Source organism: Taeniopygia guttata, chromosome 26 (genome assembly GCF_048771995.1).
Source record: "Taeniopygia guttata chromosome 26, bTaeGut7.mat, whole genome shotgun sequence".
Classification (NCBI taxonomy): domain Eukaryota; kingdom Metazoa; phylum Chordata; class Aves; order Passeriformes; family Estrildidae; genus Taeniopygia; species Taeniopygia guttata.
Window position 1 is genome coordinate 2,487,152 of NC_133051.1, and position 11,690 is coordinate 2,498,841.

The 11,690-nt window shown below is 58.6% G+C and overlaps 1 protein-coding gene across 1 annotated transcript; it reads left to right on the top strand.

The window, feature by feature from the left end:
- The first annotated feature begins 381 nt into the window (after positions 1 to 381).
- On the top strand, positions 382 to 10,625 carry PRELP (proline and arginine rich end leucine rich repeat protein). Its single transcript, XM_030292109.4, has 3 exons — positions 382 to 649; positions 5,851 to 6,802; positions 8,855 to 10,625. The coding sequence occupies exons 2-3, from the start codon at positions 5,866 to 5,868 to the stop codon at positions 9,031 to 9,033; spliced, it is 1,116 nt and encodes a 371-aa protein (XP_030147969.4). The 5' UTR covers positions 382 to 649; positions 5,851 to 5,865; the 3' UTR covers positions 9,034 to 10,625.
- Positions 10,626 to 11,690: the final 1,065 nt, after the last annotated feature.

An 11,690-nucleotide genomic window follows, 5' to 3' on the forward strand; every position in this document is an offset into this window, starting at 1 on the left:
CTTCACCAAGTGCCACCACTGTGTCACCCCCGCCTTCTCTTCACCAAGTGCCACCGGGATTTCAGTCCAAGCTCATCCCCAGCTGGCAGCAAAGCAAACCCTGTACCCCAAATTCCAGGTTCCGTCTGCCCTGAGGGAATTCGGGATGTGGGGACAGCCGGGAGTCCCTGCGGGTGGCGACAAGGGACACCCACCCAGCACAACCGCAGGGAAAGCGGAGCCGGCGGCGAGGGCAGGGCTTATTCCGTGATTAATTAGCTGTGTTTTGAAACAAGGAGCTGCCTCCGCAGCGGCAGCAGGACGAGGAAGAAGAGGAGGAGGAGGAGGAGGAGGAGGAATTGTTGCCGAGCTCCAGAGCCGCGTGTGCGCCGAGCCCGCCGCGCTCGGCTGCCAGAGAAAGACGTGATTGTTGTCACCGTGCCTCGCTCCCAGCCCTCCCAGTGCTCCCAGTGCTCCCAGCCCTCCCCTCCCAGCCCTCCGCCCCCCGCGCTCCCACCGCTCCCAGCCACAAAACCCCCGCGCCCGGCCGGGCTCGCCCGTGGCGGAGCGGAGAGGAGGAGGAGGAGGAGGAGGAGGAGGGAGAGAGAAGCCAGAGAGAAACTTGTCTCGGGGATTAATAGGAGGCAGGAGGAGGGAGAGGTGCACACAGGTAAGCTCTGGGCAGGTGTTTCCCCCTGAGCCTCCCAGCCAGGACGCCACGATGCTCCTGCCCTCTCCAGCCTCCCTTTCCATCCCCAAAAACATCTCATCTTCCTCCTTTTCCCCCCCTCTCCTCTTGGTTCTTCTGTCCTGCAGCGCTCTGGAGTCTTTGTTCTCTCTCCGCTCCGCTTCCAGGAGTTTCTCTCGCCATGGGCTGGAGGAGGGGGGGATTTGGGGGCTGTGGGGTCACAGGGAACTCGGGGGGTGTGACAGCGCTGTGGCCACTGCCAGGCGCTTTTTGGGGGGACATGAAGTGCCCTTTGTGCGTCCCCACACCCCAAACCCCAGCACGTTGGGCTCTGCAGCCAAACTGGGGGCGCCGGGGGTCGGAACCGGGGGAACCGGGGGGGCTGCAGAGCCCCGGCCATGCCCAGCACAATTCCTGCCTTGGGAAGCAGGAGGGAAAACAAGCGAGGGAAGGGAGAGGCCGAGAGGAGGAGGAGGAGGAGGAGGGACCCCTCCGGAGCCGGGAATGCCACAGGGATCCTCCGGGGACATCGGGGTACCTTGTCCTGCCTGGGGGGGCTCTGGGGGGCTGCTCCCATCTCTCCGTGCCGGAGTGGGATCAGGGAGTTTTGGAAGGGACCGGAGCGGGGTGGGGGCGAGCAGCCCGACAGCTCCAGGAATTGCTGTTCCCCAATTCCAACGCGCTGCTTTTCTGCCCGAAATGTAGGTGGTAAAGCCCTTTTTTCCTGCCTGGATCGCACCGAGCATTCCCAGGGCATATAATCCCACTTTTCCTGCCCGGAGACAGCTCAGCTCCAGGTGGGAGGGGAGGTGCAGCTCCCTCCCCGCGGGGGTCCCGTTTGGAGCCGGCTCTTTGTCCCCACGGGTGGAGAAAACGGGAAATGATGTTCGCCGAAATCCTGGGAAAAAAGGGTTTTGTTACTGGGAAGAGACTCATCCCAAACCTGCCCTTGCCCGCCGGCTGGAGAGGTTTAGGGAAAAGCAGCTCCAAAGCAAAACATGGGAATGCATCCCACTGGCACGGCTTGTGAGGGCTTGGAAACTTCCCTAGGATTCTGGGATCATGGGATCATGGGATTCTGGGATTCTGGGATCATGGGATCCTGGGATAATGGGATCATGGGATCATGGGATTCTGGGATCATGGGATCATGGGGTTCTGGGATCCTGGGATTCTGGGATCATGGATACTCCAACTCTTGTATCCTGGGATCCTGTAATTTTGGGATCATGGGATCCTTCAATCCTGGGATTCTGGGATCATGGGATCATTGGACCCTCCAGTCCTGAGATAATGGGATAATGGGATCCTCCAGTCCTGGGATCATGGGATTCTGGGATTCTGGGATCATGGGATCCTCCAGTCCTGGGATCCTGGGATTCTGGGATCCAGCGATCATGGGATTCTGGGATCCCTCGATCCCTGCCCTGCCTCGTGTGGCACCCAGGGCATCCCAGAGCCGCCTCCCAGGCAGCGCAGCGCCCTTTCCTGGGACAGCCAAAATGCGGGAATTCTCTCCCTGCTCCGCGGGGAATGAGGGATCAACGCTTCCAGCCCGGGAAGAGATCAAAGCGCAGCCGCGGGAGGTTTTCCATGCCCTTGGAAGAGGCTGGAGAGGAGGGAATGAGGCGTCGGAGCCGTTTCCCAGCCTGAGGGAGAAGCGGAGCGGGGCGAGGCGGCTGCTTGGGGGGCCGAGTGGGGCGTGTGTGGGGTCCGGGCCGGCGGCGCTTTGGCAGCCAGGAGCCGCTTTTGTCCCTGTCCAGCCATTCCCACTGCGTGTGGCAGCGGGATCCGAGCCGGGAGCGGAACTGGGAAGGGTCGGGACACGCAGGGAGGGAGGAATTGCTAAGACCGGGAGAGCGGCGGGAAGGTGCTCCCGGCCAGGGCCGCCTTCCCACGGGCGCTGCCGCGGGAGGAGGGAGCGGAGGACGAGATGAGCTTTTGGGAAGGATCCCGGGGACTGTGGGGACCGGGGAGCAGTGGATGGGATCAGCCTTTGGGAAGGATTCTGGGGACCGGGGAGCAGAGGACGGGATCAGCTTTTGGGAAGGATCCCGGGGACTGTGAGGACCCAGGAGCAGAGGATGGGATCAGCCTTTGGGAAGGATTCTGGGGACCGGGGAGCAGAGGATGGGATGAGCCTTTGGGAACGATCCCGAGGATTGTGGGGACCTTCCTCCAGGAGAACCCCAATGTTGTCGCCGTGTCCAGGCTGAGCCCTGGCGGGTGTCACCGATCCCTGCATGGACACAGCGCCATCCCAGTGGGAATGACCCAGTCCTGACTCTGCTGCTCGCTGGGAAAGGGCGAGAACCGCGGGGTTGTTGCGTCAGGGCTGTGCTCCCCAAGGGACCCCGGCGACGCCTGGGTGACAGCCTGGCTGCCCTCCCCTTTTTCCACCATTCCCAGCGCTCCGGAGCCACTGGATGACGAGCTCCGTGTTGGGTCAGGCTCTCACAGTGGTGTTGGATGCAAGGGAAGCCAAGGAAGGAGCTTTGCCCGATCCTTGTGGTTATTTTTATCTTGCTCTCCTTGTTCTGCTCCGACATTCCCGTTCCCAGGCTGGAAAGGGGCTTTTCCCCCACCAGGGGTGATGGGAATTGCGGGAATGTGTGAGAGGAGCTAACAACGAGCTGGAAAGGGGCCCTGCTCCAGCCATCCAGGCTTTTCCTGCCTCTCCCAGAGTTAAAATTCCCTTTATCCCTCTGCGGGAGCGGGATCTTGGACAAATACCCGGATCCAGCTGCTCCCTCTCCACTCACCGCTGCAGGAGGCACCCGAGGGACAAGGAGGGGACTTGGGCCGTGACAAATCCCCCTTTGCTGTGACCTTTGCATGGCTCCCTCTCGCCCTGGGGTGGCGGCTTCTCCCTGCCCTTGGCGCTCCTCCCGGGGCTGGCAGCCAGCGCCGCTGCAAGCTGGGGGTTACTGGGATGCAGGGAAGAGAAACTATGTGCAAAGCAAACCCCAGTGGCATTCGGGGCTGGAATTTCCAGCTGTTGCACCGGATTTATTTTTTGGTCCGTTGTAGCTGAGATGGCTGAGGAAGCAGCTGCCTCCTGCTGGGAAAAACCCCGGGATCTGTTGGGTGCCTCGGCCTTGCAGCCAGGCCGAGCTCAGCGGCTGGGGAGGTGTCAGGACTGGTTTGATCCATGAATTGAGCCTTCTTTCCACGCCAGCCCGTTGGTTTCCTGAATTCCTCCGTTGTTCCATGACTTAACTTTGTTCCAGTGGCGCGGATTCCTTGTGGGCAGCTGGAATCGGAGCTGCCCCGTCCGTCTGTCGGGGAGGGGAGGCTCCGGTGGGATCAGGGGGTGGGATTTGGGAATTCTGCTCCTGGCACTCATGCCAGTAAATCCGACTGGATGGAGAACAGACTTCCAGCTTTTCCAGATCCCAGGAGAGCTGGCTTGGAACCTTCCAGCGATTGTGACGTTGTGGTGGCCTCAGGCTCGTTGCAGCCCTGTTTTTTTTGGGAATGTCGCTGCTTTGCTGCAGTTTGCTTGGAAGTGGGTCCTGCTTTCTGGGGGAAGGGTGGTGGCAGTGTCACAGGGCTGGGACAGTCCCCGTGGGGACGTGGGGTGGGTAAAAAGGGTGGTGTCAGCCTCCTGCCACTGCTGACAGAATTCCACAGGATGTTGTCACCCTCCAGCCGTGGCTGTTCCCTCTCTGTGAGTCCCCAAACATCTGGGATGTCAAATCCTCGTGTGGAGGGCACGGGGTGACAGCACTTCCCTGTCCCCCACCTTGATGGGACATTGCTGGGTGGCCTCAGTGGATCCAACACCTGGATCCCAGTGTGTCCTGGCTGGAATATTGTGTCCTGGATGGAAGATCACCTCCCAGCTGGAAAATCACCTCCCAGCTGGAAAATCACCTCCCAGCTGGAAAATCACCTCCCAGCTGCTCCCTCCCCTCTGCATCGGGCCAAGCTCAGACCTCAGCTCCTGCCGCTCCCTCGGGCATTTGTGGGGGTTAAAATCCAAGATCTGGAGTGGAGGAAAATCCCCCATGGAAAGCTCTGGGACCCCATGGAAAGCTCTGGGACAGCACAGACCCAGATCCATGTGCTGTGCCGGGGAAAAGAGCAGGATGCTGACGGAGTGGGAAGGGCACTGCACAAACAGCAGATCCCTCTCGCGGATTTTCCCATTTTCCGGACGCTGAAGCTGGAATGCAGAGGCAGGATCACATCCATCCCCAACCAGGACCTGCTGCAGCTCTGCTGGGCTCAGGATCCGGCAGCTCTGGGCTCTGCTGGCTCCTTCCCTGCTCCTCCCTTCCCCCAGCGAGATGCCAGAGCCCTGATGGAAAGCAGCCGGCTCGGGAGGCGTGCGGGGTTAACCAGAGCCAGATGGGAGCCGGGAGGAACAGGCTGGGCCTGCAGGAGGGGCGAAAACAGGATCTTTTCCTGGAGAAACTCAACTCCTTGGAGCTCCAGGAAAGCGTGGGATCGCTCCAAAGGGAGTTTGGGCTGGCCCTGGGTGAGGGTGGCTCATCCAGGGTGGGATGCAGATCCTGCTGGAAGCAGCAGGGGGTTGGTGCGGCCGGTTCCTGGGTTGGGAGGAGGCTTTTTTCCCTCTGGGGATGATGGAAATTGGGGGTTCCAGGCGTGAGGAGAGATGGCAATGGGCTGGAAAGGGAAGATGGGCAGCGAATCCCACTCTGCTGTGCTGGATGGGAGAGCTGGAAGTGAATTCCATGGATAGCAGGGAGCCAGGGAGAGGAATTCCATGGATAATGGTGAGCCAGGGAGAGGAAATCCATGGATAGCAGTGAGCCAGGGAGAGGAATTCCATGGATAATGGTGAGCCAGGTAGAGGAAATCCATGGATAGCAGTGACCCAGGGAGAGGAATTCTATGGATTACAGGGAGGAATTCAATGGATAACAGGGAGGAAATCCATGGATAACAGTGAGGAATTCCATGGATTACAGGGAGGAATTCAATGGATAACAGTGAGGAATTCCATGGATAAGAGGGAGGAATTCCATGGAAAACAGTGATAAGGACCTCATCGACTCCTGCTCTGGGGAGGGGCTGGATTGGAAGATGACTTCCAACGGGAAGGGGAGAGGAAGGCAGGCGGCAGAGATGAGGGACAAACCCCTGCATGCCAGTGGCGGGGAGGTGACAATTCCTCAACCGACCCCTTCCCAACCCCTCTCCTCGTGTCCCTGCAGGAAAACACCCAGACCATGAAGGCGGCCCTGGCGTTCCTTCTCCCCGTGGCGCTCGCGCTGGTGCCGACGGCCGGCGGGCAGCGGCGGAAACCTCCCCGCAGACCCACGCGGCCGCCCGCGCCCTTCGAGGAGCCGGTGGAACCCACGGAGCTGCCCCCTCCCCTCCCTCCGGGCCCTCCATCCATCTTCCCCGACTGCCCGCGGGAGTGCTACTGCCCGCCGGACTTCCCGTCGGCGCTGTACTGCGACAGCCGCAACCTGCGCACGGTGCCGGTGATCCCGCCGCGCATCCACTACCTGTACCTGCAGAACAACTTCATCGCCGACCTGCCCGAGGAGTCCTTCCGCAACGCCACCGGCCTCAAGTGGGTCAACCTGGACAACAACCGCATCCGCAAGGTGGACAGGAAGGTGCTGGAGAAGCTGGAGAACCTCATCTTCCTCTACATGGAGAGGAACCAGCTGAAGGAGGTGCCCGCTTTCCTGCCGCCCAACCTGGAGCAGCTGCGGCTCAGCAGGAATCAGATCTCCAAGATCCCCGCCGGTGTCTTCAACAAGCTGGAGAACCTGGTGCTGCTGGACCTGCACCACAACAAGCTGAGCGACGGCGTCTTCAACAAGAACACCTTCAAGGGGCTCAAGAACCTGATGCAGCTCAACCTGGCCCACAACATCCTGAGGAAGATGCCTCCTGGAGTGCCCAGTGCCATTCATCAGCTCTTCCTGGACAGGAACAACATTGAGGACATCCCCAGCGATTATTTCAAGGAGTTTCCCAACCTGGCTTTCATCCGGCTCAACTACAACCAGATCTCGGATAAGGGGCTGCCCAAAAATTCCTTCAACCTCACCAACCTGCTGGTGCTGCACCTGGCCCACAACAAGCTCACCAACGTGCCCTTCATCAGCCCCAAGCTGGAGCACCTCTACCTGAACAACAACTCCATCGAGAGTGAGTCCCACTCGGTTTGGTTGGGGGATGCCGGGAGGTTTTTTGGGGAGAAAAACCTTGGAAAGGTCGTTTCTCACCCGGTGGGATGTGATCCCTTCTGAGGGGGAAGCGGTGGTGGGATGAGGGAGGAGCTGCAAGGGTGGAAGGGAAGGAGCAGAGTGAAAACCCCCCTGGAGCTGCAGGACTTTTCCCAGCTGCCTTCTTTGGGGCCACCTGCCCTTGGAAGGGCTCTTTCCTGGGCAAAACTTGGGATATTCAACCAGGAGAGCCTGGGTGCATATTTTAGGAACAAAATATTGCAAAACAAACGGCTGGGGATGGTGAGGAAAGATCCCAGAGCGAGGAAGGAACGGGGAGAACCAGGCTGCCATGGAGGCAGAGCAGCCAGGGCTGTCTCACACCATTCCAGGGAAATCCAGCTGCAGTTCCATGGCAGAGGAGCCTGGGATGTGTGGAAACAGGGCGAGCACAGAGGAGGAGACAGAATCCCACTGCATTCCCATTCAGCTTTTCAGCGCCTAAAGGAGCTCCAGGAGAGCTGGAGAGAGATTTGGGATGAGGGATGGAGGAACGGGACACAGGGAATGGCTTCCCACCTCCAGAGGGCAGGGATGAGTGGGATATTGGGAAGGAATTCTTCTCTGGGAGAAAGGTGAGGGGCTGGGATGGAATTCCTGGAGAAGTTGTGGCTTCCCCATCCTTGGAAGTGTCCAAGACCAGGCTGGACGGGGCTTGGTGCAATCTGGGACAGTGGAATGTGTCCCTGGGTGATCTTTATGGTCCCTTCCAACCCAAACCATTCCAGGATTCCTGGTCTCCCTGGTTGTTTCCTCTGTTGGAGCTCCAGGACCCTGCTGTGATCGCATCCGGCTCCAACGCTCCTTAATCTGAATTTTAATCAAACACCACCAAATCTGAGCCGGGAGGGACCTTGGGGTGCAGGTGGTGACCCCTGCTGGCTTCCCACACCCCCAGTATCCAAGCGCTGCTGGGGTTTTCCATGGAGAGAAATCGAGTGCACGCCCTGACCCAGCTTTTCCTCACCTGTTTTCCCAGTTTTCAGAAGGTTCCCATCCCTGGAGCTGCATGCTGACATCAGAATCCTGGGGTTTATTTTCCATAACGCATGCCCCGGCTGGGCAGGGACACGTGGAAGGGTTGGAGCAGGATTCCTTGATGATTTTTTGGGAAGGTTGGGGCCGGCTCGGCAGGTTCTGGGAGCGGGATGATCCCTTTTCTCTCTGGAATGCCACCGCATCCCTCACTGCGCTCTGCAGGAACGTGACCTACTTCGCTCCTGATCAAAAGCCAGAATTTCTTTCTTTGAGCAGCCTGGGATTGTCCCTTTTGGTGGCAAAACAACCCCAATTTGGGGTTCAATAACAGGGGGGGATTAAAAAATCCCTGTCCATGTTCCCTTTTCCCTAACCCGCATCCCGCTGTTCCTCGTCTCCACATTCCCCTTTCCCTAACCTGAATTCCGCTCTTCCTCCTCTCTACATTCCCTTTTCCCTAACCCTCATCCTGCTCTTCCTCCCCTCTCCATTCCCTTTTCCCTAACCCACATCCTGCTCTTCCTCTTGCCCTCATTCCCTTTTCCTTGACCCGCATCCCGCTCTTCCTCCTCTCCAAATTCCCATTTCCCTGACCCACATCCCACTGTTCCTCCCCTCCCCATTCCCTTTTTCCATGACCCACATCCCGCTCTTCCTCCTGCCTACATTCCCCTTTTCCTAACCCTCATCCTGCTCTTCCTCCTTTCCACATTCCCTTTTCCCTAACCCACATCCCGCTTTTCCTCCTCTTCCCATTCCCCTTTCCCTAACCCACATCCCGCTCTTCCTGTTGCCCTCATTCCCTTTTCCCTAACCTGCATCCTTGTTCTTCCTCCCCTCCCCATTCCCTTTTCCCTGACCCACATCCCGCTGTTCCCCATCCCCTTTCCCTGACCCGCATCCCGCCGTTCCTCATTCCCCTTTCCCTGACCCACATCCCGCTGTTCCCCATCCCCTTTCCCTGACCCGCATCCCGCCGTTCCTCCCGCGCCCGCAGAAATCAACGGCACGCAGATCTGCCCCACCTCGCTGGTGTCCATCCAGGATTTCTCGCCCTCCGACCTGGACAGCGTCCCGCGGCTCCGCTACCTGCGGCTGGACGGGAACCTGCTGAAGCCGCCCATCCCTCTGGACCTGATGCTGTGTTTCCGCCTGCTGCAGTCCGTGGTCTTTTAGCCCTGCCACCCTCTCCCAGCCCCGGTTCGCTCGGGCGTTTCACCCCCGGCGCCCTCCGTGGGACCCTCTCCCCCTGCTCACTCCCCGCCTCCATCCTCCTCCTCCTCGCTCCTTTTCCTGCCCTGCAGGGACGCTGGTGGCTCCTTGGGGACAGCTCTGTGTCCCCGCTGCCACCCCCGGCCGCAGCTCCCTGTCCTTGTCCCCCCGGCCCAGCCCGCAGGGAGCCGTTCCCGCTGGATTTTGGGGCGGGGATGGGATGGGGTGGATTGAGAGCGGTGGAAGAAGAGGGAGGATGGACAATCAGGCCATGCCAGAGGGTGGGGACACTCCTGTCACCCTTCTGGAGAGCTTTGGCTCCACATTTCTCTTCGGGAGGAGGATCCAGATCCCTCCTGGAGCTGTGGATCTGCCGGGATGGAGCAGGGAGGGTGTCCTGCCCCTGGGGGGGGTCACAACTTCCCACACCCCCTGGGCAAGAGCAGACCCTGCCCGGCTTCAAATCCCCCAGCCCAGCACCGATCCATGGGGTCACTGCCCCATCCCAAATTCCTGCACCTTTCCCTCTAAAATCTGGAATCAAGGGCCACATCCATTGGGCCACAGCCCCATCCCAAAATCCTGCAGATTTCCCTCTAAAACCTGGGATTCAGGGCAACATCCATGGGGCTATGGCCACATCCCAAATTCCTGCATCCACATCCGTGGGATCACAGCCCCATCCCAAATTCCTGCACCTTTCCCTCTAAAATCTGGGATCAAGGGCCACATCCATGGGGCCACAGCCCCATCCCAAAATCCTGTACCCTTTCCTCTGAGATCTGAGGCTCAGTTTCTCTCTGGAGCCAATCACACAAGGCTGGGTTCTGCCTTTTTTTTTTTTTTTTTTAATTAGAAATAAAAGGAAGGGAGAAGAAAAGGGAAGAATCATCCTTTGGAAGGGCTATTTTTATCCCTGCTCTTCCCCATCCTCACATGTATCGCTTCCCCCTCCCGTAGCTGTACCTGCATTTATAGGGTGTCCGGGTTTAGGGGGGATTATTCTCTTCTTTTCTTCCCGAGTCTCAGGATTTGGATTTAAAGGCCGAGCATTAGAGAGGAAAAAAAAAGAAAAAAAAATACAAAATCCAACGGCAACGAGCTTTAAATAAACCAAAGAAAGCTCCTTTGTGTCCAGCCAGCAGAACTGCCACGGACGGGCACCGTGTCCAAACCCCTGCGGCCGGCACAGGGATGCTCCCCTTTCTCCATCAATTAAAACCTAATTTTTAATTCATTCATTATTTAATTAATAATTTAAAATTTACATTTACATTAATAAGTTTTAATTAATTAAAACCTAATGTTAATTAATGAGAGGTTGTCCCTGATGATCAAATCCCCTTTCCAGCTCTCCCTGCAGTTGGCTGGGACAGGTTTCAGCCCTAAACCCGGACGGACCCCCCTGGATTTATATATATTTATATCTGATGTGTATATAGACTGGTAGAATGTACAGATGTTCCTAAAGCCGCCTGTACCTCCCGACCCGGCAACTTTATGGGATTTTCACTCCCACTCCCTGCAGCAGTGGAAATAAAATCATTCACAAGGGACCCCGAGCCTCTCCCTGACCCATCCTCGCCTTCCTCCAGCAGCAAAATTTCCTTTCCTGGGGATGACTCTCCCAAAGTTTTCGGGGTTTGGTGGGCTTGGTGTTTTTGGCTGGAGGGATGGGGCATGCTGGGCACTCAGGGACATTTGGGATGGTGCCAGGGGCACAGGGACATTCCAGGTGACACCATCGGTGTGGGGAATGCTGAGGGGGCACAAGGGGAGGCTGCTGCTGGTGGGGACAAGGACAGGACATCATTCCCGGGGCCAGGACAGAAAAGCAAAGACCCCAAAGACCCCATTGCCCTGGGGACCCTTCACCCCGGGAACCCTTCACTGCCCTGGGGACCCGTCATCCTTGGGGGACCCTTCATCCCTCTGGGACCCCACTGCCCTGGGGACCTTTCACCTTTGGGAGACCCTTCACCCTCGGGGGACCCTTCACCTTTGGGGGACCCTTCACTTTTCAGGGACCCTTCACCCCTGGAAGCCTTTCACTCTCTGGGACCCTTCACCCCCAAAGACCCCATTGCTCTGGGAACCTTTCACCCTCGGGGGACCCCTGGGGGACCCCACTGCGGGGGGGACCCCACTGTCCTTTGGGACCCTTCACCCCCAGGGACCCCATTGCCCTTTGGGACCTTTCTTCCTTGGGGACCCCTTCAATGTTTGGGACCCTTCACCCTGGGGACCCCACTGTTCTTTGGGACCCTTCATCCTTGAGGACCCTTCACCTTTTGGGACCCTGCACCCCCGAGGACCCCACTGCCCAGGGGACCCCAGTGTCCTTTGGGACCCTTTATCTTTTGGGACCCTTCACCCCCGGGGGTCCCACTGTTCTTTGGGACCCTTAATCCATGGGGACTCCTTCACCTTTTGGGACCCTGCACCCCCGGGGACCCCACTGTCCTTTGGGACCCTTCACCCCCAGGGACCCCACTGTTCTTTGGGACCCTTAATCCTTGGGGACCCCTTCGATGTTTGGGACCCTTCACCCTGGGGACCCCATTGCCCTTTGGGACCCTTAAACCTTGGGGACCCCTTCAATGTTTGGGACCCTTCACCCT

What these genes read in the sequence shown, in the direction of transcription:
- PRELP (XM_030292109.4), top strand. Translation starts at nt 5,866, where the DNA reads ATGAAGGCGGCCCTGGCGTTCCTTCTCCCCGTGGCGCTCGCGCTGGTG. An exon ending in GAACAACAACTCCATCGAGA is followed by an intron (nt 6,803 to 8,854) that starts GTGAGTCCCACT and finishes CCGCGCCCGCAG; the next exon opens with AAATCAACGGCACGCAGATC.